Source organism: Mesoplodon mirus (genome assembly GCF_964341445.2).
Source record: "Mesoplodon mirus genome assembly, chromosome: 8".
In the NCBI taxonomy this organism is placed as follows: Eukaryota; Metazoa; Chordata; class Mammalia; order Artiodactyla; family Ziphiidae; genus Mesoplodon; species Mesoplodon mirus.
The window spans coordinates 112,853,403-112,876,500 of NC_138984.1; the positions used below are offsets into that span (position 1 = coordinate 112,853,403).

A 23,098-nucleotide genomic window follows, 5' to 3' on the forward strand; every position below is an offset into this window, starting at 1 on the left:
CCTGCATAAGGATGACACACAAATTCATGACGTGTTCTTATACATTTTGTGCCCTTCCCCACCATCCTGACACCCTCTGCTGATTAACACACACACACACAAAATTCAGACTCATTCAACAGAAAACCCTGTGGGGCCAGCAGATTCTTGATATCAGTACCCTTCGTTGTATTTGTATATTTTCTTACCTCTGCAAGGAATTATTAACTATGAAGTCTATTAAATCTAGTGGTCCTCCTCTTCCCCTATTTATTAAAGAATAATAAAAACTTACATAATCTAAAAAAATGGAAATCAAGAATCCCCGGAAAAGAAAGAAACTTCTGATACTTCAAAGAGTGGCCAGCCTTTTGAGGGGGAAAAAAAACACCTCTCAGAAATGGACTATATATAAAATAGATAATAAGAACATACTGTAAAGCACAGGGAACTCTATTCAGTACTCTGTAATGACCTATATAGGAACAGAATCTAAAAAAGAGTGGATATATGTATAACTGACTCACTTTGCTGTGCAGCAGAAACTAAGACAACATTGTAAATCAACTATACACCAATAAAAAAAAATAATTAAAAAAAAACTCTCAGAAATGGAACCCTTGTGCACTGTCGGTGGGAGTCTCCGTAAATTGGTACAGCCATTATGCAAAACAGTCTGGAGGCTCCTCAAAAAAATTAAAAATAGAACTACTATATGATCCAGGATTCCCACTCCTGGGTGAATATCCGAAGAAAATGAAATCACTATCTCAAAAAGATATGTGCATCCCCATATTCACTGCAGCATTATTCATAAAAGCCAAGACACGGAAACAACCTAACTGTCCGTCAACGGATGCATGGATAAAGAAAATGTGTATGTACACACACACAAACACACATACACGGGCACTCTCACACAATGGAATACTCTTCAGCCATCAAAAGAAGAAGAAAACCCTGCCATTCAGAACACCATGGTTGACTAGGACATTACACTAAGTGAAATTAAGTCAGACAGACTATACAATCCACTTACATGTAGAATCTAAAAAGGCTTCAACATAGAGAGCAGACTGGTGGTTGCCAGGAGCTGCCCGGGCCGGAGACATCAGTCAAAGAGTACAAACTTCCTCCAGTTAAAAGGAAAATAAGTTATGGGCATGTAATGTACAACATGGCGACTACAGTTAACCGCAGAGTCCTGTATACTTGAAAGCTGCTAAGAGAGTAACTGTAAATGTTCTCACCACACATCAAAAGATGGTAATTATGTGAAGGGATGGATGTGTTAACTAACCTTACTGTGGTAATCATTTCATTTGCTGTGTATATCAAATCATCACACTATACATCTTCAACTTAAACTTATGTTAATTACATCTCAGTAACTATGGAAGGAAAAAACATCCCTCAGAAACTGCTAACTTAGAGGCACCTTTACATTTAGAATTTAAATTCACATACTCCAGGTGAACCCTTGGATAAATCAGACTGACTTGATAACTCTGGTTTAAAACGGCTCTATGTCCATTCCCCGATGAGCTAGCAGTGTGGCATATAACACAGCATACATGATTTCTAAGCCTTGGGTTTGTTTTCTCAAGGAGAGCCTAGTTAATCTGAATTTTCTAAACTGTCTACGTGAGTTTCACTCATCAGAAAGTTGACATAACTTCCACGTGTAAGACTGTGAAAATATAAGATTACAGACTCACTCTAACTGAATTATAAAATTCTGACAAACTTTTTATATCAGTAAAAATAACATTGTTCTGTAGTGTATTACCTTAAAAGCAACGTTCAAATCTTTCATTAACTTACGCTGGCCCCAATATTAAATTGATGTAATTGATAGCTAATCTGTGAACCCCTATACAAATGCTGAGAGAAAATAACTAGATCGTCAGCCACCAAGCACAGGTTGACAAATCAATGCACACATGCCTTTGCCTCTTACTGTTACTGCATGGCGGTACTCAAAACCACCTTTGTACCTCTTAATGAGAACATTCTTCTTGCTTATTAAACATGTAAAATGGGATCCTTATAATGTGGATTCCACAGCTCTGCTAAAATGCTCTAACACCTACTTCCCATTTTTTTTATCTGTGGTATAATAAAAATATACATTTGGTCTTTGCTCTAGGTTCCTGGTGCAGAGCTCCTAAAACCCTTGGAATTCACTGAGGATAGGAGTGTCTTTTGATACTCATAACAAGCCCATTTCCACTGTACCTGAGCTTATGCTAATTAGCTGACTCAGCGTGGGGCCTCTGGATAGCTTCATGATGTGGGCTGGATACCAGAAGGACCAAACAGTGATTTGGGTGAGAACTATCAGGCCCACCCCCTGACCTCCAGAGAGAGGTGGGCTGAGATTAAATTATAAAATCTCTTGAACAACAGAATGTGGGGAGATTCCAGGTTGGTGAACACACAGGTGTGCTGGGAGGGTGGAGGGCCCAGAGAAGGCAGGGAAGCTCTGAGCTCCTTCCCTCAAACCTTGCCTTCTGCATCTCTTCCATTTGGCTGTTCCCAAGCTGTATTCTTTAAAATAAACCAACGAAGTGTTTTCCTGCATTCTGTGAGTTATTCTAGTGAATTACTGAAACTGAGAGGGTCATGGTAACCTCTGAATTTGTAGTCAGCCAGGCAGAAGTGGGAGCAGTCTGGGAATCCCGTTTGAGGCTGGCATCTGAAGTGGAGGTAGTCTTGCGGGACCGAGCCCTTAATCTGTGGGGCCTGAGCTAACTCCAGGAGTTAAGTGTCAGAACTGGATTGAATTATTAGCTATCCAGTTGGTGCTGGAGAATTACAGAAGTGGTGTGGAACCACTATCTGAATTAGAGGCTACTTAATTTAGATAAAAGTCATAATTAACATGGATGGTTGAGATTAAACCAGAAGGGATGGTGGCAGAGAAATGTAAATATATAAGCAAGGTGAGAAACGTTACTATCAAGGAATAAAGACGGAAGAAAGACAGGGACTTCCCCAGCAGTCCAGTGGTTAGGGCTCCGCGCTTCCACTGCAGGGGGCGCGGCTTCAATCCCTGGTGGGGGAACTAAGATCCCACACGCCGCACAGCGCGGCGCAGCCAAAAAAAAAGGAAGAAAGACAGTAATTTTTGCCTTAAAGGAAAATGTCCAATTATGCCAAAACGTGAAAGAAGACGGTAAGAGATAAGTGAGCAGATAAGTAAACTGCAGAAGATTTGAGGGAAAGGGAACTTTATCTGCCTAAGTTAAACAAAACCTGCAAAAATGTGTCAGAATTGACCAAGTTGAGCAATAAACAAAAGTGTGAGCCCTTTGCTATCAGGCTGGGCTTTCTCTCTGGGACTACGGCACAGCCATCCTCTCTCGAGCCCAGATCAGATTCCTCTGAAAGCTGTTTGATGCCACCTTCCCAGGATCAGACTCTAAACTCTGAACTATAAAACTGTCAAGGTATTTTTACACCAGATGTATCTGGCACTTCCTAGGTGACCAGAATAACAAACAGTGGCTCCCACATCATGGAGTTCATGATGTAACACCCCCATGCCGCAAGAAGGCTGGACATAAAAATAAGCAGAGATGGGATGCTCCGTATTTCTTCATGAGCTCACAGCTATCATTAGAGCTTCCCTGTGCTTCAGGGCCGCAATATGGGAAAGCCAGCACATCAAAAAGAGAAAATTAGCATTCCCTGGATTAACTTCATACAGGTAGGATGTTATTTAAACAAACACACTGCAATTCCCAGGATAGTGGGAGGCTCTAGAAATGCTTCCATGCCTCGCTGCCTTTGCTAGGTTCTAACCCCCAGGATGGACAAGGACCAAATCCTCACACAACAGCCAAGAAGCCCAACCCGCGAAAGATTCTACTCCTGTCCATTCTGATAATGTTGCTAAGTCTAATCAATCAGCTGGAGCCTCACGTTTTACCATCTGCTCCCTTCTAAGGCTAAAGGCCAGAAATTGGGTCTTCAACAAAAGCAGTAGCACCAACCCTGTAGGGAACAGACTCCAGCAGAAGCTGACATCACTGCTTCCAATAAACATCAGGCAGGCTCCCAGGAGTGGGTTAAGTTTTCCAGAAAGGACTCAAGATTCAAAGCGCTAAGAATTAACTATGAAGGACAGAATACATTTACGAGGGAAATCTAACTGTGGTCATTTGCTTTTTTTTTTTTTCTTTTTTTTTTTTGCGGTACACAGGCCTCTCCCGTTGCGGAGCACAGGCTCCGGACGCGCAGGCTCAGCGGCCATGGCTCACGGGCCCAGCCGCTCCACGGCATGCGGGATCCTCCCGGACTGGGGCACGAACCCGTGTCCCCTGCATCGGCAGGCGGACTCTCAACCACTGCGCCACCAGGGAAGCCCTGCTTTTCTTTAATGTTCTACTTTCTAAGGAGCATATGAGGAAGCTCTTTTTCTCTTTCTGTCTCTGACACACCCAATGTAACAGACTGTAGCTACAAACAGACACAACGTACTCTTTGACAAGCAAGCATCATCAGCAGGACTTGGAAACACATTAGAAAGGCAAATTCCCAGGCCCTATCCCAACTCCAAGTAACAGAAAGCTCTAAGGGTGGGCCAGGCTTGGGTGTCTGGCCAAGCCTCCAGGTGATCCCGATGAACTAGAGTTTGAGAACCCTTAGGCTTTTGACCTTTAGTGTGTGAGCATGTCCACCGCAGCAGCAGGCGCACCCTCCTGGATTCAGACGCGCTGGCGCTCCAAGGAGTCCACTTCCCTCCAGGCTGGCCCGCCCACCTCCGCGGCTCCCCGTTACCCTGCACGCTGCTGCTCTTTGCACTCCTCCACCTGGAGGCCTGTGCTCAACCTCTCCCCGGGGACCCCGCACACCACCGCCCTTGAGCCCAGGCCAGGGCCCCCTGACAAACCACAGGGAACACTCCACCTCGGCACTCCTCCAGCCCTGGCTGTGGGTAACATCATGGGGTCTTCATCATCCTGTTACACACCTTGGGTATACAGATGCCTTTATTGCCCAAATAATCATGAAGTATTTGGGGAGAAAGGCCACATTCAATGTTTTACACCCTCCACAGAAAAACTATAAAACTAGCAGGAAAGTTGTATTCTTAAAAAAAAAAAATCAAAAACTCATCTCATGGAACACATAACTAAAGAGTACTGACTAGACAAAGGAAAAAAAAAAAAGAAACCCAAAACAACTAATGCACTTAAGTACAATATGAAGTCAGAAAAAGCCAAAAATAAGCTCCATAAGACTACAAAAAGTTGGTCCTGATGTCAATAAATTACATTTGTAATGGAATAGAAGCAGCAGTGAAACTTTTTCAAGAGGCCTGGCTAAGCAAAATAATGGCTAGTGTATTTCTACTATCTGCATAGACTGAGAAGGTTTATAACAAATGAAACAGCTCATGAGACTTAAGTTCTTCACATAAAGGCCAGCCCTAGACAAAAATAAAACAATAAGCTTAGCATATCTTTTAGTAGCCTCCTAACTTTCCTTTCTTTATATCCTATTCCTTCCTCTGCTTTCCTCAAAATAATAAATACAAACAACCCTAAACAGGGTTGAAAGAAATGTTCACTTAAAAAAACGTATATGACTATAATCTAGCCTGTCTTTTGTAGGGCAGGCCCCCAACACGAAACACAAAAGCTTACTACGTAGGAGGAAGCATTCCTTCCTCATCAGTAGGACCGGGAAGTTCTAAACGTGATGGCAAAAGAAAGGCAAGTTTAACTCAAGGGAAGCACAAATTATTAGAAGCCACGATTTCCTAGAAATGAACCACGCAGAAATCCAGCTTGAACACAGTAAGAACTCATCCCAGAAAGGGTGGGTGCAGAAGACAGCGATCGATCCCTGGGGAAAACAGAGCAAAGACAACTGTGTGTTGGAGGAACGTCTACTCTACTCTGTATTGTCCTCACACTCAGCTACAATACAACCACATAGAATGTACACAGTCTTAAAAATGAAATTTGTTGGGCTTCCCTGGTGGCACAGTGGTTGAGAGTCCGCCTGCCGATGCAGGGGACGCGGGTTCGTACCCTGGTCCGGGAGGATCCCACATGCCGCGGAGAGGCTGGGCCCGTGAGCCGTGGCCGCTGAGCCTGCGCGTCCGGAGCCTGTGCTCCGCAACGGGAGAGAGGCCACAACAGTGAGAGGCCCGCGTACCGCAAAAAAAAAAAAAAAAATGAAATTTGTCATGTATAAGCCTGAGGAAAGAGTATTTTGTAATAATAAAAAGCACATATCATGCCACATTAAAAATAAATTTCTACTGAATGTCAAAAAAAAACTATTCGGTTGGGACCTACATAAAGAACAATTACACTTTGCTTTCTAACCACATGATTTTTAAAAGAAGAACAAAAAATATTCATCAAATGTAATGAATAAGAAATACACTTTGAATTTTTCCATGTAATTAGCTTTTCTCAGAGTATCTTTTAGAACTAATGTTTCACAAAAAACGTTTTGGGGAATGAGTTTTAATGCATTAACAAATACTGGAGAGCTGAAACGAAGAGGCACAAAAACTTTATACAGAATGGAAACATATATAACATATACAGAATGGAAAACCATAATTCAAAAAGATACATGCACCCCAATGTTCATTGCAGCACTATTTACAATAGCCAGATCATGGAAGCAACCTAAGTGTCCATCGACACATGAATGGATAAAGAAGATGTAACACATATATACAATGGAATATTACTCAGCCATAAAAAGGAACGAAATGGGTCATTTGTAGAGACATCGATGGATCTAGTGACTGTCATACACAGTGAAGTAAGTCCGAAAGAGAAAAACAAATATCGTATATGAACACATATGCGTGGAACCTAGAAAAATAGTACAGATGAACCGGTTTGCAGGGCAGAAATATAGACCCAGATGTAGAGAACAAACGTATGGACACCAAGGGGGGGAAGCCATGGGGTGGTGGTGGTGGGATGAGTTGGGAGATTGGGATTGACCTGTATACATGTATATGCATAAAATAGATAACTAATAATAACCTGCTGTATAAAAAAATAAATAAAATAAAATGCAAAAATTCAAAAAAAATGTATACAGAATGAACTACTAAAACTAGTAAAACATTACGGAGTGAAAGAAGCACAAAACAGCACAGAAGACCACATGGTTCTATGTACATGTAAGTCTAGAAGAGGCAAAGCTAATCCACAGTAGAGAGAGATCAGACCAGTAGTTGCCTCTGAGCAGAGAGGGCAGGGGTGAGCCGGGAAGGGGCACGAGAGAACCTGCGAAGTGAGAGTGACGTTGAGGGGTCTAAGTTACACCAATTACATCTGTCAAAACTTATGGAATAGTAAACTTAGAACATGTATTTTATTATGCATAAGTTTTACATTGAAGACAAAAACTTACACTGAACTCGACCCTGTTAATACCGTGCACGAAGTGCCCAAGGGCACCAGGTAAGGCGCACCAATGGACAGAGGAGGGACTGGTAGGGCCTGGGGGATGGGCACACGGCTGCTCACTGTGTAGACCTGTAGGCTTTTCAGGTTTGGGGTGGGTCCACGCATTCATTTCTTTTTTTTTTTTTTTTTTTTTTTTTTTGCTGTACGCGGGCCTCTCACTGTTGTGGCCTCTCCCGTTGCGGAGCACAGGCTCCGGACGCACAGGCTCAGCGGCCATGGCTCACGGGCCCAGCCGCTCCGCGGCATATGGGATCCTCCCAGACCGGGGCACGAACCCGTATCCCCTGCATCGGCAGGCGGACTCTCAACCACTGCGCCACCAGGGAGGCCCACATTCATTTCTTTTTAAAGTCTAAACAGTGATTCTGATTCCCAGCCAGAGTCATGAACAACCGAGTGACCGAATTTCATTGCGTTTTCATAACTACAGGCCTAACAAGAGTGTTCACTGATACTTCCCTGCATAGACAAGAAGATACAATACAAGGGGAGCCAAGTCCAGGCCACAGGCCGAAGGCTTCCAAAAAGTGCTTTATACACTCCCACTCGAGAGTCATACAGGAACAATTTCAGGAATACTTATTATTCCCCTCGACCTTATAATAACCACAATTTATAGTTAGCCAAAGCAATATATATTACAAAACTTAACGAAGAAACATTAAGCGGAGTTCCCATAAGCTACAAATGAGACCTCAGAGGAAGGACACCACAGCGAGGTGGTTTTGCCATGAAAAGGCCTTCAATTCGCACAGAACAATGAAATCCAGGAAGCTTCTAATATTAACTATCATTTAGACATCTCCAAAGTGAAAACAAAACTTCAGTTACACTCAAGCACGCTTCTGTTCCTATAGCACATTCCAAAATTTCTATAAAATGCAATTTATAAAGGTCTTCACAAAATGAAAAATACTAGTTAAAGGCCCTTACCTTTTCTAGAAGGAAGCTCTCCATTCTGTGTTAACTCTGCCCCAGTATATACAATTTCTCCATCTTTAACCATTTCATTCCACAGACCACAGAGCCCATCTCGTGTGAATGCAAGCTGGCAATGATAAATAAAATAAACTTACAGAGTAGTCACACTCACAGTGCAATTCTTAAAGAATAATATGAAAAATAAATCTCATTCGTTCAACATTTAATGAAAATTTTCCCAAGAAATACAGTTAAGTGAAAAAGGTACTGTGCATAATAGCTTACATACTATGCTACGTTTTGCCTAAGATACAAGAAAAAAGACACATGTGGGCAGGTGCTCTAGAAAGATAAACCAGACACAAATAACATGATCACTTACGGGGAGATGGAAAGGGGAACGTGGGTAAAAAGCAGCAGAGGTTGAGTGAAGGCAAAATCTTGCGTATACCTTACATTTACTTCTAAAACACACAAATGATTTTCATTTTCAAAAAGTATAATTAAATCATAAAAAGCAAAGCCTAGAACTGGTAACAAGCAAATTAACCTGTTTATCAAAAAGAAAAGTACACTTGACCCTTGAACAACTCAGTGGTTGATCCAAATATAACTTTTATAGTCAGCCCTCCATATCCACGGTTCCTCCACATCCACAGACTCAACCAACCATAGACCGTGTAGGACTTCAGTATTTACTACTGAAAAATATCCAAGTACAAGTGGACCCACGTAGTTCAAACCTGCATTGTTCAGGGTCGACTGTATTTCAAGACCCTTTTCAACTATACATCTTTAGTTGGATATGCTTCAAGGGGAAAAAAAACCTTAAACTTTACTAATTGGTCTTATTCACAACTATAATATTGACATTAAAAATTTTCAACTATTTCATGTATATATGTTGTAGGATAAAGCAATGTTAATATAATAAAATGTATGTTTATGATAAAGTAGGTTAATGTTACTAGAAACTAAGGTTTTAGGTATAAAAGATAAAATCAAGGAAGTTTTTAGAACACTTTGAATTGGAAATCTCAGCATGAATTTATATTTGAATATATCTGCTTGCACTGTCTTTGGAAAAGACCTAAAATCAATGGCACTCTGAGAGCAGTGAGTATACCCAGCACCCAGACACTGGTTTCCAAGTACCACTTCCCACTAAATGAAACCTGGGCTCTAGGAAAGAAAGGCTGAGTCAAGGACCGGGGCGGAAAGGTGAGCCTGGAATATCTTAAGTTTGCACCAAAAAAGCTGCTCAAAGCCTGATGAGGACTCCCTCACTGGCCAAAGTTAGAATAATTTTGAACATCAAAATACATAACGACTATATTGGACTGAAAAAGTTTTAAATAAAAACACGAGTCCATAGTGATATTCAAAGACAAAACAAAAACGCTCACAAAAATGCTCTTGGTGGTCAGCATTTGGAAGTCAGAAAAGGTTTCCCAGAGCAAGGAGTCACGGAAGGGCGCGGGCATGGCGAACGCCCAAAGAAGGCATCCATTCTGAAAAGGGCAGGTACAAGAGAAACCCTCTTCTCAGACAGACAAGACACTTTACACTGAAACAGACACATCTATTTGCCCATCTTTTAATGGAAGGTCAGGGCCTTCTCTTTGTTCACAAGCCCACCAGCTTGTCCCTTGTCATCAATCCAACATTTGCCACTCTCATGAGGCATCCACTATTTCCAGACTCAGTTTCTTTAAAGGGAGCAAGAACTGAAGGGCACTTTGTGAGCAATCTTAGTACACAATTCCTTTAGACGTGCAAGGCTTTTCCCACAGTCCTTTGCAGTTCTCTCTTACCTAACCTGTACAAGTAATTTTTTTAGCATCTCACTTTTCTCCAAACAATGTGTAGTAGGCAAATCTAAGATGCCCTCAAGATCCTTGCCCCCCCCGGGGCACACACACCCTAGGTAATCCTCTCTCTGAGTGTGGGCAGGACCTGTGAATACAGGACGGGACTTTCCACCTGTGACTAGGTTTTGTTTCCTTCTGTGACAGAAGTGAAGGAATTTCTCATATGTAATTAAGGTCTCACATCGGTTGATTTCTAGTTACCCAAAAGGACGATTATCCTAGGGCCCTGCCAGGTAAAAGCCCTTAAGAGGATGGGGCCATCCAGAAGAGACACTCTCCCAGCCACTGCCATGAGCTGCCAATGGAGGGGGCATCTCCTAGGAGCCCACAGCTCAGCCCCACCCAACACCCAACAAACTGATTCTGCCGACAAGGACCCCAGTGAGACTCCAGATGAGAAAGCAGACTGGTCAGCACCCTGACTGCAGCCTGTGAATCCCGAAGCAGAAGACCCAGCCAAGCCGTGGCCAGACACCTGACCCACACAGAAAGGGGGAGAGAGTAAACGGAGTTGTTTTAAGCTGCTGAGTTTCTGCTCAGTGACTTGTTACATAGCAACAGAAAACCAATCTGGCATCTAACTTAGTTTTCACAGAAGCAACAACTTGCTCTCAGCACTCATATTTTATCTGTCCACATCACTAACAAGGTAACTGCCATAAACATACTCGAGACCAAAACATGACTGTTGGCAAAAGTATTAACGGGCAGAGGGAAAAGTAAATCCTTTCTAAAACGTGAGCCACAAACGTTCAGGGCCCCCGAGGTTTTAATGCGGGAGTGGCAAGGCCCGGCTCATCTGCTGGTCTGCGTAAGAGGAGGGCAGCTAAGAGCTGCCGCTGGGCTCAGTCCTGGCCCGCAAGGCCACACAGGCAAACGGTGGCCAGAATACATAGCCCCACGCGTGCTGGGCTCCAGCAGTTACACGCCACCTCTAGGGGCCAGGGAATAAATGATCACACGTCCAGCCATAACTCAGTGTCAGGGCAGTGGAGAGGGCAGAGGAAGTCAGACCAGAAACAGAGGAACTAACTTAGGAGGCCTCTGCTGAGAGCCCCCAAAACAGGACGAGAGCCTAAGCCAAGACACGGAAGAGAAGAGTATGTGAGACATTTCAGATCAGACGGGACGGAGCAGATGTGAAAAGTGAAACACCACGTAGGGAACAGACTCAGGATGAGAGGGAATGAGCTCGGCTTTAACCACTGAGATCTGCACCAACTACTGAACATAAACACGGAGATACTCTCCCCATGCACGTGCACACAGACACACACAGACACATTACACACGTACTGCAAAGACAAATCCAGATCTTAGCAGAGTGCTCAGGGCTAGAGGTTCAAATCTGGGAGTCAACGGCATGGGCTATAGACCTGCAGAAGACGCTAACGCCGAAGGAGGGAGGCTGGACCAGTCCCGACTGCCCACTACGATGACCCCTGGGTGGCTGCGGACGAAACATTTATTAAAGAAGCAGCCAAGGAAGAAGCCCAGTTTACATGGAAACAAGAACTATCACTACCGCCCATCCTTTCATCACTCGGGTCATGCTGGGAAGGATGAGAGCAGGGCAGCTGTGTGGAAGGTAGACACCGGGTGTCCGGAGGGATACTCGCTGTAGAAGCCTCGCAGGAACCGCGGACGTGAACTCGAGTAACCACCAAACTACAGTGGTTCGGGCATGTGAAAGGATGCGAGGAAGGAGGAACACTGCTAAGGCAACAGAGCAAGCTTCCATGGAGCAGGGCCTGAAAGAGCTAGACTGCAGAAGGCAGAGATGAAGCCCCTGGGAGAGCACCCCAAGGCACTGGGAGGGAAGCACAGGATCCCAAGGAGAAAGAGGCCAGGAAAACTGGGAAGGAATCATGGCACTGGAAGAATAACCCACACAAGCAGTACAAGTCACTTCAATTTGTCAGTGTAAGAGTATTTGTACAACAGTCTATAAATAGCTTGTCTTTATTAGTAGGCAGTTTACATAAACGTTCCCAATGGGTGACAACATAGATCTTAAATCTTAACTTTTGTCACGTAGAATCCGGATGCCTCTGATTAGCATTATTCAGTCTTAGGGCCCTTTTCCAATGTGCTCTTACATTCTTACCTCACACCTCTCAAATGACATAGCAGGTAAAGGCATTTTCATCCTGAAAAGCAGCCAGCAAGGGGGGTAGTAATAGGCCCAGTTTTGAGGGTAACTAAAACTTAGGAGTTCAATTACCTGACCAAGATCACACAACACCGAGGCTGTCAGAGTTTTCGGGAACAGGCCTCCCAAGCTTGTTCTCTTCTCACCAACACCATAACAGGCTCCAACACGTGCAGTAAGGAGGCCCGGGGGAGCCATCACAGGCGCTACCAATACTTGAAAACCAAACAGAACTGGGCAAGCGGACCCTTAAGGTATCTATTAAGATCACTACTTCAGAACTGTATAATTACACAATATAATCCGAAATAGAATATGCCAAGTGAAATAAATGGCATTTTGATTAACTTACAGTTAGAAAATGTTTATTTTTTCTATTTTTAAAATATGCCTGAAATGTGATCTGTTCAAATATTCGCAGATGACTGAAGTAAAGCTATCTGGCTTTTTGTCTTAGCCTTGCAGAAAGATACTTTCTAAACACCTACTGAACACGGGACAATATACCAATTCCAAAACATTTTAAGAACAGGTTTCTAGAACAACTGGAAAGGTCAGAAAGAAACATAAAGTACATCTGTTTGAAGACATCCAGGCAGCGAGGAGAGGAGGACAGCCCAGGGAGCCGAAGGCTGCTTCCCTAGAGGCACCTGCCAATTCTGCGAGCAGGGCTAAGACCAAGCACGGCTCAGGCTAGAGCCGTGGTCCTCACAGGAGAGAGGCCTGTGAGGAAGAGGGAAACATGCTACGCTTTGAGCAGAACTCCGAAGGGTCACACACACACACACACACGCGTACAGGTGAGGTGCAAGCAGGCCGACAGGAGCCCCGTTTGGAACCATCACGGTTCCCTGCTGCTCTGAAGTAACCTGAGGTCACTAATGCTACTAGTCTGGCAGATCCTCTCTGGAGGAGGAAGGCATTGCCCAGTGCCCCCAAGTGATCACAACGAGTTTTCATGTACAATACCTAGAACTCAAACAAAAATAAACATGGGTAAGATAAGGCCACATGACTGAAAAATGAAAGAAATGCAAGACAGCATAAACAAATCAAGAGTGGATCCAGAAAACAGACATACAGATACAGGCTTTGCCCTAAAAAGGAAAGCCCGAGTAACGGATTAAAGTGCTGACACTTTCCCTGGCAGGTGCCAGCCCAGGGCGGTGAGGGGAAGGGCAGAGGGGGAGGCAAGACAAGGAAACATAGGAAGCAAATGAGGCAGCAAGTTACCACAGGGGTCAGCAAATTGAGGCCCAGCCCAGGGGCCAGACGTGGCCCACGACCTGATTTTAGATGGCCCTCAAGGTAAGAGTGGCTTTTACATTTTTCAGCGAACGAAAAATAACCAAGAGAAGGAAAATATTTCATGACACATGAAGATTATGACATTCAAACTTCAGTATCCACAAAGTTTCTGGAGCCTACCAACACGTACTCGTTTTATGTACTGTCCGTAGCTGCTTTCATATAACAACAGCAGAGTGAGCCGCTGTTACAGAGGACACATGGCCCACAGAAATATTTACGATCTGGCCCGTTACAGGAAAAGTTTGCAGACTCCCGTTTTACTGCACCGGTCCCCACTCCATGGTGTGGGGCAGGCACACTCCCCAGGCATGTGGGGCTCTTTGCCAAGGTCTCCAAGAAGAAACCACAGACCCGTCCAAGGAGGGAAAAAAAGGGGGTGGGGGGTGGGAATTAAAATACCCAGATCCCGTATCTCTCCTTACCAAGCAGTGAATGTTCACCCCCAGACTCGCCCAGATTGTACCACTGGGGGAGTCTGGAAAGTGAGCTCCTGCTCTCCCCACCTTCCAGACGATGTCACCTGCAACTCCATGGTAGGCAGCTGGGAAGCCCTAACCTACGCCCTGCTGTGTGACATTACAAGTAAGACGAAGAGTAGGAGGGTGGCCCACAGGCACGCTGGGGTATCAACCCAGAGGGAAAGGGAGATGCAGTTGAGGAATCTAAAGAGGCTGCGCAAGGTTTAATGTGTTCAAGCAATTAAAAGATCACATCACCCATTTCAGCAGAGAACTGGAAACTATAGAAAAGTACCTAATGGGGCAGTTAAGCAAACTGCCAAAACACTTCAAACTAAACATTTAAAATAGATGCATTTTACTAAATACAATTATACCTCAATAAAATGCATTCAAACAAAAATGTGGAAATTCTAAAACCAAAAAAGACACTATCTAAAATTAAGAGGTCAATAAATGAGATTAAAAGCAGATTGGGAAGGCCTGTGCTTCCACCTGTGAAGAATTAACTTCTTTAGGAATTACCTGTCTGGTAGAAAACCAGACAGAATATATCAAACAGCTGTTTTCCAACACTGGACAACAGACAGCCCAGAACTGTGATCCCTGATAAGGGCAGCAAACGAAGTAAGGGCTACAACTTCCCAAACTTAATGCCTAGAAGCAGCTTCCAGGCTGCAACACAGGAAAGGGGAACCCAAATAGAGCCCAAAGGTCTTGCTGAATGGAGGAGACAGACCAGCTGTAAGAAGGTCAAAATGACAAGAATACAGGAGAGGAAGTTGGCTGCAGAGAGACTGATCTCTGGAGATGGGCGGAGGGGACCCCTTGAGACCCTGGCTGAGAACTGATCGGGGTATGGGTTGAGAACACTCCCAAGGCTGGCGAAAGAAGCACTAAAAAGGAGTAGGCAGAACCTCCATGATGCACAGTCTGGGAAATCTTGTGTTTCCACCAACCAGAACAGAAAGACCTCCCAACACACAAGCATTAGAGTCCTGGGAAGGACATTGCCTTAATAAGGCAGATAAATTAGCCCAAGATTAAAGACTGCTAGATCAGCCCAAACAAACCTCAGGATCACTCTTTGAAAGGCCAAACTGATCCCAAGTAACTGACATGCATGCCAGACAAAACTAATGCTCTGTGAAAGAATAAAACAAAATCTAACACTGAATAACATAATATGTATTTATAATGTCCAACATTTAATAAAAAATTACCAGGCATGCAAACATGCCCCATAACCAGAGCAATAAATCAACAGAAATGATAGACTCAGTGAATCGAAATAAATGCAGAAATGACAGACGTGATGGAATTAGCAGACAAGAATGTTAAAAGCTCTATTATAGATATGTTCCAGGTACTCACAGAGAGGAAAATATGAACATCATGACAAGTGAAATGGGAGATATAAAAAGGACTGGAATGGAATCTCTAAAGATGAAAAATACAAGACCTAAAATGAAAACTTCAATGCACAGGATTACTAAATTAGACACTGCAGGACAGTTCTACTATAATCCAACATGTCTAAGCATACAGCTGTTACATGCTACGCTCTCTCCCTTTTAAAACTCACTCTGGGTTCTACCCATAACTACACGTTTAATGCCCACCACCTGTCTTCATGTCCATGTACAGTCATTCAGTCATCTAAAGATCTTTCTCTACTCAATTCCTCAGGAAGGGCTCATGGAAACAATAGTTTCTGAGTTCCTGCTCATTGATAAACTTGTGTCCTTTTTACCTGAAAAGTCAGTTCTGCTAGAACATAAAATCCTTGGCTCACATTTTCTTTTCTTGGGTGCCATGAATATGTTACTCAGCTTTCTTCTGCATAAGGCCTTGTTGTCAAGTCTGATGATAAACTCATCTTCTTTCCTTTGTAACTATTATTAGTCTTTTCCAAGAACCAAAGCTAAAAGTCAGTTCTTTAAAAAAGACTAACAAAATATATAAACCCCTGACAAGACAGGTCCAAAGTACAGAAAAGACACAAACAACCAAAATCATGAATAAAAAATTGAGCAATACTACCTATTCACAGACACGAAAGTAATAACGAGAAGTCATTATGAAAATCAATTAAGTTACCTGTGTGTACAACATCCTTTTATTTCTATGTATCATCTGTCAACTGGAAAATCTGAGATTTGAATTTACCAAGATGTTCATGTTCACGTTTTTTAATCTACTGATATTTCTAAGCGTAAAGTGACAATATATACATTTAATAACTTTAAAAGCTAACTTTCATGCTGAATCATTTTAAATTGATGACTAGAAGAAAAGAAAAATTCAATCTGAGGTGCATTATTGATATACTCAACAACTTTGATGGGCCTCAAAGGCATTATACCAAGTGAACAAAGCCAGTTTCAAAAGGTCACATACCATACAACATTCTCAAAATGACAAAATTATAGAGATGGAGAAAAGATTAGTGATTGCCAGGGGTCAAAGATGGTAGAGGAAGTTGAGTGTGACTATATATAGAGAGGGACAGCAGGAGGGAGATCTTTGTGGTGATGGAACACTTCTGGATCTTAATTGTGGTGGTGGTTACATGAATAAACACTTACGATAAAATGGCACAGAACTATGCACAGATTGTACCAATGTCAATTTGCTGCTTTTAATGTTATACCATAGTTACCTAAGATTGTACCACTGGGGGAGTCTGGGAGAAGAGTATACCGTGACCTGTCTACTTTCTTTGCAACTTCCTGTGGGTCTATTATTATTTCAAAATAAAAAGTTTTTAAAATTGCTTCATACGTATCTAATTTCATGTTCCACTTCAAAGAACCCAAAAATAGAAACCCAAAAACAGGAGATTGATCTGAGTACAGCTTATTCAAGAACGAACAGGATAACGCCATTCGTGGACCCATGCTCAAAGACACACCCTTAACCTTACATCAAGACTAGCAAGGGAATTCCCCGGTGGTCCAGTGGTTAAGACTCTGCGCTTCCACTGCGGGGGGGCACAGGTTCGATCCCTGGTCAGGGAACTAAGATCCCACATGCCATACGGCACAGCCAAAAAGAAAAAGAAAAAAAAAAACAAGACTAGGAAATAAATATGCATATATATTTTAAGAATAAAAAGGTTTTAAGGTATTATGTACTATTTTTATAGTTCTTTTGCTCAATTGACTTTTTGGTTCACCAAAAAAACTACCAATCACATTAGACAAAAGGACTTTTACTGTAAATATCAACATGGTAATGGTAGTGATTATGTAGCTAACACTTCTTAGCTCTGTGTTTGTTGCCTCCTCAAGAGAGTTGTGAAGGAACATGGCGATTCAAGGAACGCCACACAACAACCAGAAAAGAGTACTGAAGAAGTAAAAAGCATTATATACGTAAAAACCAGATATATGCCTGCCATACAATGGGTACTCCATTACAGGCAGCTGGTTACAAAGTCCCAGGCCTGAGGGATCTAAACGTCTCTGAACAAAAAAGTCTAGGATTAGTGTCTATATTCTCTGTAATAGAGACACATTAAAACTCTTCACAGTCTCCAAAAATTTTTCCTTTCTAAAGTCACTGAAAACTTCACAGGCATATCAAATAAAAACAGCCATAGAAAAATAGATTAGCTAACTCTCACAGCTAAGAAACATGTTTCTATCCCACATATTATTCATTACCCAGGTGTCAATCCTGCTCCCAATACAAAAGCCTACTTAAGGAAGGGGACCCTTCCCACCCCAGGTGGGAGAGACATCCCCAACAAGATAAGTGTGAAACCCGTCAGCATAAGGCTGGCACCCACAATATGTGTTTTCAGGAAAGATTCCAAAGGGTAAACCATGTCTAAGTTATTCCTTAGTGTAAAACAACAACATTCATTCCTCACATTTAATAAGCAATGCTGGAGAAATTGTATAAAACCAAGATCACCAATCACTTTTTTCACACTATTTTCATTTATCTCACAGCTTCAATACCCATACGACATTTTTCCTCTATCCAAAACCTAGGTCTCTTCACTTATTCCTAGGACCTAGGTCTCTTCACTTATTCCTAGGAGTTCGGAAGACTTCTGAATAGTACTTAAATGTCTAAGAAGGGCCAAGCACTGTATATTACACTAAATAAACCAAAGGTAAAATGGTCATCACTCTAAGGCATAAGTGGTGTTTCTTTTTATGTGTATCCGCCTGACTCACTGTAGGCACTCAACTCAGCATTAAACCGGTTTTAGATCATGATGCTAAAACTCATATTTAGCAATTATTCAATTATAATTACTAAGGGGAAAAAAACTTCATTAGGTAAAGTACTTCAAAAAGTTTTGTAAAATATATAAACACTAATACAAAAACAATTCTTGGGACTTCCCTGGTGGTCCAGTGGGTGAGGCTCTGCGCTCCCAATGCAGGGGGCCAGGGTTCAATCCCTGGTCAGGGAACTAGATCTCACATGCATGCCGCAACTAAGAAGTCCACATGTCTCAACTAAAGATCCCGAGTGCGGCAACTAAGACCCAGCGCAGCCAAAATAAATAAATTTTCTTTTAAATTTTTTTAAATAAATAAAAAATAAAAACAATTCTTAAAATCAGTTTGCCTGAATCTCAAGATTTTGTAAATAAGAAATTATTCATCTCTCACTTCCCCCCACCTCTGCTTAAAAAAAAAAGTCAAAGGAAAACAGAAAGTAATTGCTAAATAAAAGGTAATGTTTAATTTAAAAAAAAAAAGTCACTACTATGCCAATTCTTAACCCAATTCTTCTTGTTTTCCTTATCTAACATTACACCATCAATAACAATCCCATCACCCACAACACAGTTCTTAACACTTGGCTCTGAAACCAACTGGGACTCCACACTTAAAAAAAAAAAAAATGTAAGAAGGGCAATAATGCTTCACTACAAGTACCTGAGATCAACTGCTTACAGAATACATGACTTGCGTCATGCAGTAGGTAAGACTGTATTTAAACAAGGTTAAGATTACTTGAGAAATACTTAAAATGGTTAACCTCAGGGAAGAGGGAAAAAACATATACACTACAAAATATTTCAGCCATTTCTTTCTGAGGGCAAAAGATAAAGATAAAGAAAAGACTACAGAAACATCATCGTTATTTATTTGACAATTTCTGGACAAGCATGCAATTACCTTAAAATAAAATATTAGAGAGTCTAAGGCTAACATTTTGTTTCCACATGTTCTTGACGTGAAAATCCAAGCACTCCTCTTAATAAGACCAATGAGAATACAAAGCAAACAGCTCAACTGAACCCTTGTCTCTCCAGAAACACAAACACAGAATCCCATAAAAACGAGTGCGTTTCTGCAGGACATAATAAATGACTGTATGTCACTTCTCCCCCACGTAATTAACTGAACATCTCAAAAAGTATCACTAAACAGTCACCAAGATATGGCTAAGAATGATACAGACCTCTTAAAAAATAATAACAAAAAATTTTTGCATAACTGTATCTCGCTTCTTGCACTTATAAATAACTGTAATTAAAATGTAGCCACACACACTATAAAAAGAGCAATAAAAACTGACACAATAAAAGGTACATTTAAAGTTATAGAAAACAAACCTGCTTCTCTAATATGGCAAGATCTGATCTGCATGCTCTTACATATCCTAAAGAAAGGGTTCGCCAGAAATTTAACTATTTAGGCAGGAAAACACCAGGAAAAAGGAATGTCAAAACCCCACCTGTATATCTGTTTTCAACCATTTGGAGTCAAGTCGAGCCTGAGCAGCCAAACAGAAAGAATCAGAAGGCATCTTTCCCCCGATTTCCTCCCAGTCGTCAAACCTGCAAGTAAAACAGAAACGCTGAAAACCTAAACCTTTTCAGAATTTTACAAAGACCCTACCGCAAGGTTTAATGCGGCAAAGAGAGAACAGGAAGGAGGGAGAGGAGAAGCTCTGGAGGAGGGGAGTGAGAGGAGGAGAGAGGGAAAGAGAAAGATGGGGCGAGAAAGGAAAAAGCCTACTTCCAGTCCAGGTAAGAGTCACACACGGGATTCGCCCGGGTCTGTACCACGTCGGCGAGACCTTGAGAATGGCCGGTTACGAGACCAAATCACAATGTCATCCCCTTCCCTTATATCCAAAAGGTAAACACAGAGACTGCAAGAAGCCCACATCTCAACGCAAATGACACCAGCACGCATCCTCCGCTTTACCTCAGGCCAGAACTGGTGCGTGAAATAAATTAACCAAAATTCACGTCTGCAGAAAAATCCAAAATAATCACTTGGAAATGAAAAGACAGCCCGAGACGCGCGCCGCGGGCGGTCCGTGCAGGCCCCGGTCCGGCGGCTGCGCCAACGCCCGCCGTGCCCCGGTTTGGCCCGGCCCCGGCCCGCACCGCCCCAGCGGCCGGCCGCCCTCGCCGCCCCCCGAGGACGAAGACCGGACGGCAGAGGCCCGGCTGCCTGGCTCCGGCGCGTGCGGACACAGCCCCAAAGGCCACGGGCTCCGCCGGCGTTCCCAATCCCGGGGCCTGCAATCCCGGCGCCTCCGGAGGCCGGAGGGGCGGGCCGACGCGGGGCTACGGCCCACGCTGCCCAGCCAATCGCATCGAGGCGTCTCAGCAGGCCCAGCCAATGGGGAAGAGGAGCATCCCCGCCCCTTCTGCCGACTCTCCAAGTTTCCTTCAATCCGGCTCCTCTTCCTCCTTGAGCTCACCCCCTTGCGGTCAAGGCCAACCGAAGACGCCGAGAGGCGGGATTTCCGCCGCACGCACGCACGCACACGCTCCTGGACAGGACTTCTCCCAGCGCTCTCCGAAAGCCAGTCGGTGGGGAGCCACCGTGTTGATGCAGGGTGGTTCGGCTTGGGCGGCGCTAGGCTGAAGGTGAGGCGGGATGGGGTCTGCAAGAGCCTCTTCCTGCCTGTCCCACTGAATGCAACTAAAACCTTGCGCAGAATACATGGAGCAGCTGGTAGCAGGGGGATCAGAGAAGGAAATGAGAGCTTTTAGTTTCACTGAACCAGTAGCCAGAAAACAATGCTTAAGAAATTTAAAACAAAGTCATACAAAGTATGTTCTCTGATCACTACAGAATTAACTACAAATCATTAAGAGATACAGGACAATCTCCAAACACTTGGAAGTTAAACAATACATTTCTAGATAGTCCATGGGTCAAAGAAGAAATCTCAAAGGAAAAGAACTATTTTGAATTGAACAAAATTAAAATGCAACATCAAAATTTGTGGGACTCAACTAAACTACTGATTAAAGTGAAATTTATAACACTAACTGCTTATCTTAGAAAATGATAAAGACCCCAAATCAACAATCTAAGCTTACATTTTTTTGTTTTCCCATTCTTTATTTTCCTGATTTCTAGAGTTTATTTTTTTTAATTTTTTTGGAATGTAGTTGATTTATTGATCAATACAATGTTGTGTTAGTTTCAGGTGTACAGCAAAGTGAATCAGTTATACATAGACAGATAACCACTCTTTTTTTAGATTCTTTTCCCATATAGACCATTACAGAGTATTGAGTAGAGCTCCCTGTGCTAAGCTTACATTTTAAGAAACTAGGAAAAGAAGAGCAACACACAAAAAAAAAACAAGAAGAGGGAGGAAATAATAGAGGAGCAGAAATAAATGAAATTGAAAACAGAAAAACTGTAGAGAAAAATCAATGGAACTAAAATAAAAGCCAGTCATTTGAAAAGATTATAAGCTATGATGAGACCTCCAAAAAGAGGGAAAACCCACAAGTTACCAATATCTGGAATGCAAGAAAATTTATCACTAAAGACCTCAAAAGGACAGTAAGGGAATACAGGTTTCCCCAACTATCCAAAAGAGAATTCCTATGCAACCTTTCGGAATGGAAATGTTGTAAAGCAAAGAGAGGACACATCTTGCCAAGGGATGCACAAAGTAAATTGCGGTAAAGCTCAGATACTCACAGACACAATTCGAAGCTATGGTGGCTTGATGATGAGATGCTGAATGTAGTTCCCAGGGAAGGAGCTTGGTGGTGCCACTTGCTGCTTGGGGTGCAGGTACCTCTATAACAGCTCACAACAAAACAAATGCTGAATGCTATTTTCACTTTTTGCCTTTTTTCATAAAAGGGAAAATTCTCTTTGGGATTTCTTTTGGTTAGCAAAAACAGGTAGTAATGCAGGTCTTTTCATAGAAGCAACATGGCATAAAGGGAACTTTTGAAAAGCAGGGGGTACCTGTCCTAGGAACAACTCTATACATACAGATTTGACAATTTATATGAAATGGGCTAATTCCATGAAAGTCGTACACTACCAAACTCACTCAAAAAGAAATAGGTAACCTGAACAGGGCTATACCTATTAAAGAAATTAAAATCACAGTTAAAAACCTTCCAAAAAGGAAATCTCCAGGCCCAGATTGTTTCATTGGTGGATTCTGGTTCTACCAAATATTTAATAAAGAAGTAACACAAATTCTATACAAACTCTTCCAGAAAATTGAAGAGGAGTGAACATTTTCATTCTATAAGCCCAGCATTACCCTGTTAACAAAACCAAAAAAAAAGACATTACAAGGAAACTTAAGACCAATATCCCCTACAAACATAGATGCAAAAAAATTTTAGCCAACTTTTTGCAAATAGATTCCATCACCATATAGAAAGAATAATACATCATTATCCCAAGAATTCAAGATTGATTTAACATTCAAAGCATCTCAATAGATACCAAAAGATGCTTTTGAGAAGATCCAACATCTCATTATAAACACTTTCAGCAAACTAGAAAGGGAGGAGAACTCCTCAACCTGATAATCGACACTTTTGAAAACCTACATGCAAGCCAAAACAGTCTTGCAAAAGAACAAGTTTGGAGGACTCACACTTCCCAATACAAAAACTTACTACAGGGCTTCCCTGGTGGCGCAGTGGTTGAGAATCTGCCTGCCAATGCAGGGGACATGGGTTCGAGCCCT

At 42.5% G+C, this 23,098-nt stretch overlaps 1 protein-coding gene across 3 annotated transcripts in view; it reads right to left on the reverse strand.

The window, feature by feature from the left end:
• HERC2 (HECT and RLD domain containing E3 ubiquitin protein ligase 2) overlaps positions 1–20,664 on the reverse strand; it is a 226,554-nt gene extending 205,890 nt beyond the window's left edge. For all 3 annotated transcript variants that reach the window (XM_082630800.1, XM_082630799.1, XM_082630798.1), the window contains exons 1-3: positions 20,332–20,664; positions 19,856–19,958; positions 8,367–8,481 (exon numbers count right to left, since the gene is read on the reverse strand). In XM_082630800.1, the coding sequence (XP_082486926.1) occupies positions 8,367–8,481; positions 19,856–19,927 (187 nt within the window). In that variant the 5' untranslated portion in view covers positions 19,928–19,958; positions 20,332–20,664. The remainder of the gene's footprint in view (positions 1–8,366; positions 8,482–19,855; positions 19,959–20,331) is intronic.
• Between the last annotated feature and the right edge of the window lie 2,434 nt (positions 20,665–23,098).